Source organism: Carcharhinus amblyrhynchos, unplaced genomic scaffold, assembly GCF_965287045.1.
Source record: "Carcharhinus amblyrhynchos unplaced genomic scaffold, sCarAmb.v2.hapA scaffold_771, whole genome shotgun sequence".
In the NCBI taxonomy this organism is placed as follows: Eukaryota; Metazoa; Chordata; class Chondrichthyes; order Carcharhiniformes; family Carcharhinidae; genus Carcharhinus; species Carcharhinus amblyrhynchos.
This window is the reverse complement of record NW_027650511.1, coordinates 1-5,255: the sequence shown is the minus strand read 5'-3', so window position 1 is coordinate 5,255 and position 5,255 is coordinate 1. Positions and strand designations below refer to the sequence as shown.

Sequence of the window (5,255 nt, the reverse complement as noted above, 5' to 3'; positions counted from 1 at the left end):
GCGTGGCTGTTCCGAGTCCCCCAGTCCCACCATGGCTGAGGGGGGAGGGGGAAGGCCGCGTGTCTCGCGCCCCCCCCTCCCCCGCCCCTCTGTCGCGTCCCCGGATCTCCCGCCGTCTGCGCCCCCTGCCCGCGAGCCTCAGAGGAGGGCGCAGAAGAACTTCTTCTCCCGGAAGGGGTTCTCGGAGGTGGGCACCGGGGTGATGAGGGGGTCCTCGTAGGCGTGGGCATCACAGTAAGCCATCAGGTCCGCCGCGGCTTTCGAGACCTATCGAGCCCCGCGAGTCGGGGGGGGGGTGGGGGGGGAGGAGGGTGGAGGATTTGGAGGGGGAGAGAGAGAGAGAGAGAGAGAAAACAGGGAGGTCAGGTTCATCGTCACCTCCGCCCAGGTCGGAGAAAGGCCTCGCGTCTCCGTAGGCCCCACCTTCTCCGTCTCACCACCCCCACCCCCACCCTCCAACCGCCGCTCAGACGGGGCGAGGAGTGGGGGGGGGGGGGAGGTCACTTTCGCGAGGGGGGTGCTGTCGAACGTAGGAGACGCCCGGTTGGCGCACAGCAAGCTCCCACAGGCAGCAGAAGTCGTCCCTAAATCGGTTAAGAACATAAGAAATAGGAGCAGGAGTAGGCCATCCGGCCCTTCGAGCCTGCCCCGCCATTCAATAAGATCATGGCTGATCTGTCATGGCTCAGTTCCACTTTCCCGCCCTCTCCCCATAACCCTTAATCCCCTCGCTCATCAAAAACCCATCAACCCGCGTCTTAAAAATATTTAGCGAGGCAGCCTCCACCACTTCAACGGGCAGAGAATTCCAGAGATTCACCACCCTTTGAGTGAAGAAGTTCCTCCTCAACTCCGTTCTAAACCGCCCCCCCTTTATCTTGAGGCTGTGCCCCCTAGTCCTACTGTCCTTTCTGAGCGGGAAGAGTCTCTCCACCTCTATCCTACTGTATTTGTTGGAGTTTTGGTGTGGAGATGCCGGCGTTGGACTGGGGTGAACGCAGGAAGAATTCTGACAACACCAGCATGGCCAATCCACCTAACCCACACATCTTTGGACACTAAGGGGCAATTTAGCATGGCCAATCCACCTATCCTGCTCATCTTTGGACACTAAGGGGCAATTTAGCATGGCCAATCCACCTATCCTGCTCATCTTTGGACACTAAGGGGCAATTTAGCATGGCCAATCCACCTAACCTGCACATCTTTGGACGCTAAGGGGCAATTTAGCATGGCCAATCCACCTAACCTACACATCTTTGGACACTAAGGGGCAATTTAGCATGGCCAATCCCCCTAACCTACACATCTTTGGACACTAAGGGACAATTTAGCATGGCCAATCCCCCTAACCTACACATCTTTGGACACTAAGGGACAATTTAGCATGGCCAATCCACCTAACCTACACATCTTTGGACACTAAGGGGCAATTTAGCATGGCCAATCCACTTAATCTGCACATCTTTGGACACTAAGGGGCAATTTAGCATGGCCAATCCACCTAACCTGCACATCTTTGGACACTAAGGGGCAATTTAGCATGGCCAATCCACTTAATCTGCACATCTTTGGGCACTAAGGGACAATTTAGCATGGCCAATCCACCTAACCTGCACATCTTTGGACACTAAGGGGCAATTTAGCATGGCCAATCCACTTAATCTGCACATCTTTGGACACTAAGGGACAATTTAGCATGGCCAATCCACCTAACCTACACATCTTTGGACACTAAGGGGCAATTTAGCATGGCCAATCCATCTAACCTACACATCTTTGGACACTAAGGGACAATTTAGCATGGCCAATCCACCTAACCTACACATCTTTGGACACTAAGGGGCAATTTAGCATGGCCAATCCATCTAACCTACACATCTTTGGACACTAAGGGGCAATTTAGCATGGCCAATCCACCTAACCTACACATCTTTGGACACTAAGGGGCAATTTAGCATGGCCAATCCACTTAATCTGCACATCTTTGGACACTAAGGGGCAATTTAGCATGGCCAATCCACCTAACCTGCACATCTTTGGACACTAAGGGGCAATTTAGCATGGCCAATCCACTTAATCTGCACATCTTTGGGCACTAAGGGACAATTTAGCATGGCCAATCCACCTAACCTGCACATCTTTGGACACTAAGGGGCAATTTAGCATGGCCAATCCACTTAATCTGCACATCTTTGGACACTAAGGGACAATTTAGCATGGCCAATCCACCTAACCTGCACATCTTTGGACACTAAGGGGCAATTTAGCATGGCCAATCCATCTAACCTACACATCTTTGGACACTAAGGGACAATTTAGCATGGCCAATCCACCTAACCCACACACCCGATTTATTTGATAGTAAACTCACAAGCTTTCGAGGTTTCCCCTCTTTGTCAGATGGATGGAGAGTCTCCATTCACCTGACGTAACGTCGAAATTGGACTTAAACCTGGTGTTGTCCTACTTCTTACTTCATTGGAGTTTGACAGAGTGAGGGGGGGATCTCATAGAAATGTTCAAAAGAAGTTTATTTATTGGTGTCACAAGTAGGCTTACATTAACACTGCAGTGGAGTTACTGTGAAACCCCCCCCCCAGTCGTCACACTCCTGTTGGGGTGACACTGAGGGAGAATTTAGCACGGCCAATCCACCCCAACCCACGCATCTTTCGGGCTGTGGGAGGAAACCGGAGCACCCGGAGGAAACCCACGCAGACACCGGGAGAACGTGCAGACTCCACACAGACAGTGACCCCGAGCCGGGAATCGAACCCGGGTCCCTGGTGCTGTGAGGCAGCAGTGCTAACCCACTGTGCCACTCTACAGTGCAGAAAGAGGCCATTCGGCCCATCAAGTCTGCACCGACACCAATCCCACCCAGGCCCTATCCTGGTACCCCACGCATTTAACATGGCCAATCCACCTAACCTGCACATCTTTGGACACTAAGGGACAATTTAGCATGGCCAATCCACCTAACCTGCACATCTTTGGACACTAAGGGGCAATTTAGCATGGCCAATCCACCTAACCTGCACATCTTTGGACACTAAGAGGCAATTTAGCATGGCCAATCCACCTAACCTGCACATCTTTGGACACTAAGGGACAATTTAGCATGGCCAATCCCCCTAACCTACACATCTTTGGACACTAAGGGGCAATTTAGCATGGCCAATCCACCTAACCTACACATCTTTGGACACTAAGGGACAATTTAGCATGGCCAATCCCCCTAACCTGCACATCTTTGGACACTAAGGGACAATTTAGCATGGCTAATCCACCTAACCTGCACATCTTTGGACACTAAGGGGCAATTTAGCATGGCCAATCCACCTAACCTACACATCTTTGGACACTAAGGGGCAATTTAGCATGGCCAATCCACCTAACCTACACATCTTTGGACACTAAGGGGCAATTTAGCATGGCCAATCCACCTAACCTGCACATCTTTGGACACTAAGGGACAATTTAGCATGGCCAATCCCCCTAACCTACACATCTTTGGACACTAAGGGGCAATTTAGCATGGCCAATCCACCTAACCTACACATCTTTGGACACTAAGGGACAATTTAGCATGGCCAATCCCCCTAACCTGCACATCTTTGGACACTAAGGGACAATTTAGCATGGCTAATCCACCTAACCTGCACATCTTTGGACACTAAGGGGCAATTTAGCATGGCCAATCCACCTAACCTACACATCTTTGGACACTAAGGGGCAATTTAGCATGGCCAATCCACCTAACCTGCACATCTCTGGACACTAAGGGGCAATTTAGTATGGCCAATCCACCTAACCTGCACATCTTTGGACACTAAGGGGCAATTTAGCATGGCCAATCCATCTAACCTACACATCTTTGGACACTAAGGGACAATTTAGCATGGCCAATCCACCTAACCTACACATCTTTAAACAATAAGGGGCAATTTAGTATGGCCAATCCACCTAACCTGCACATCTTTGGACACTAAGGGGCAATTTAGCATGGCCAATCCATCTAACCTACACATCTTTGGACACTAAGGGACAATTTAGCATGGCCAATCCACCTAACCTACACATCTTTAAACAATAAGGGACAATTTAGCATGGCCAATCCACCTAACCTGCACATCTTTAAACAATAAGGGGCAATTTAGCGTGGCCAATCCACCTAACCTACACATCTTTGGACACTAAGGGACAATTTAGCATGGCCAATCCACCTAACCTGCACATCTTTGGACACTAAGGGGCAATTTAGCATGGCCAATCCACCTAACCTACACATCTTTGGACACTAAGGGGCAATTTAGCATGGCCAATCCACCTAACCTACACATCTTTGGCGTGTGGGAGGAAACCAGAGCACCTGGAGAAAACTCACGCAGATATGAGGGGAGAACGTGTGGACTCCGCACAGGTATCTCGTAGAAACCTATACAATTCTAAACACATTTAGACAGGGTGGATTCAGAAAGAATTCTGCCGTTCATTTTGATCATAGCTGATATCGAATTCAATATCCTGATCCCCCTTCCCCTGCCCCCCCGTTTCCCCCCATATCCCTCAATCCCTTTAGCCCCCAAGAACGATATCTAATTTCTTCCTGAAATCACGCAGCGTTTTGGCCTGAACTACTTTCTGTGGGAGTGAATCCCACCGCTCTCTGGGTGAAGAAATTTCTCCTCACCTCAGTTCTAAAAGGTTTACCCCCTATCCTCAAACTATCACCCCCTAGTTCTGGGCTCCCCCCACCATGGGGGACATTCTTTCTGAATCTACCCTGTCTAACCCTGTTTCTAAGTTTCTATCAGATTCCCCCTCTCACTCTTCCAAACTCCACTGAATATAATCCTAACCCACTCAGTCTCTCCTCATCCTGCCATCCCAGGAATCAGCCTGGGAAACCTTCACTGCGCTCCCTCTATAACAAGGACACCCTTCCCAGATAAGGAAGGTCAAAATGAGGAGATAACCCTTTCCCACTTGGCGACTCAGGGTGTGACCGTTGACCCTTAACGGTCAAAGTGCGACTCTTCCGAGGAGCCAGCACGGACCATGAGGGGCCGAATGGTCTCCTTCTGTGCTGTAAGGGTTTATCGGAGGAGTGGCAGAGTTCGGGGCTGGCCCAGTGACTTGGTCTCCGTGAAGGGGAGCAAGGCGGGGAGGCTGGGGTGTGAGGGATGTGAATTTCAGACCTCAGGTTTTCCGGGTTGTTCGTGGGAAGAGTCACGCACCTTTATCCGATA

General features: G+C 50.5%; 1 protein-coding gene across 1 annotated transcript; it reads right to left on the bottom strand.

The window, feature by feature from the left end:
* On the bottom strand, positions 1-5,252 carry LOC145340092 (guanine nucleotide-binding protein G(I)/G(S)/G(O) subunit gamma-3; the record flags this gene model as incomplete). Its single annotated transcript, XM_080184520.1, has 2 exons — positions 1-267; positions 5,244-5,252. Coding segments are annotated over 2 exons (138 nt in total), but the record flags the coding sequence as incomplete, so codon positions are not given.
* Positions 5,253-5,255: the final 3 nt, after the last annotated feature.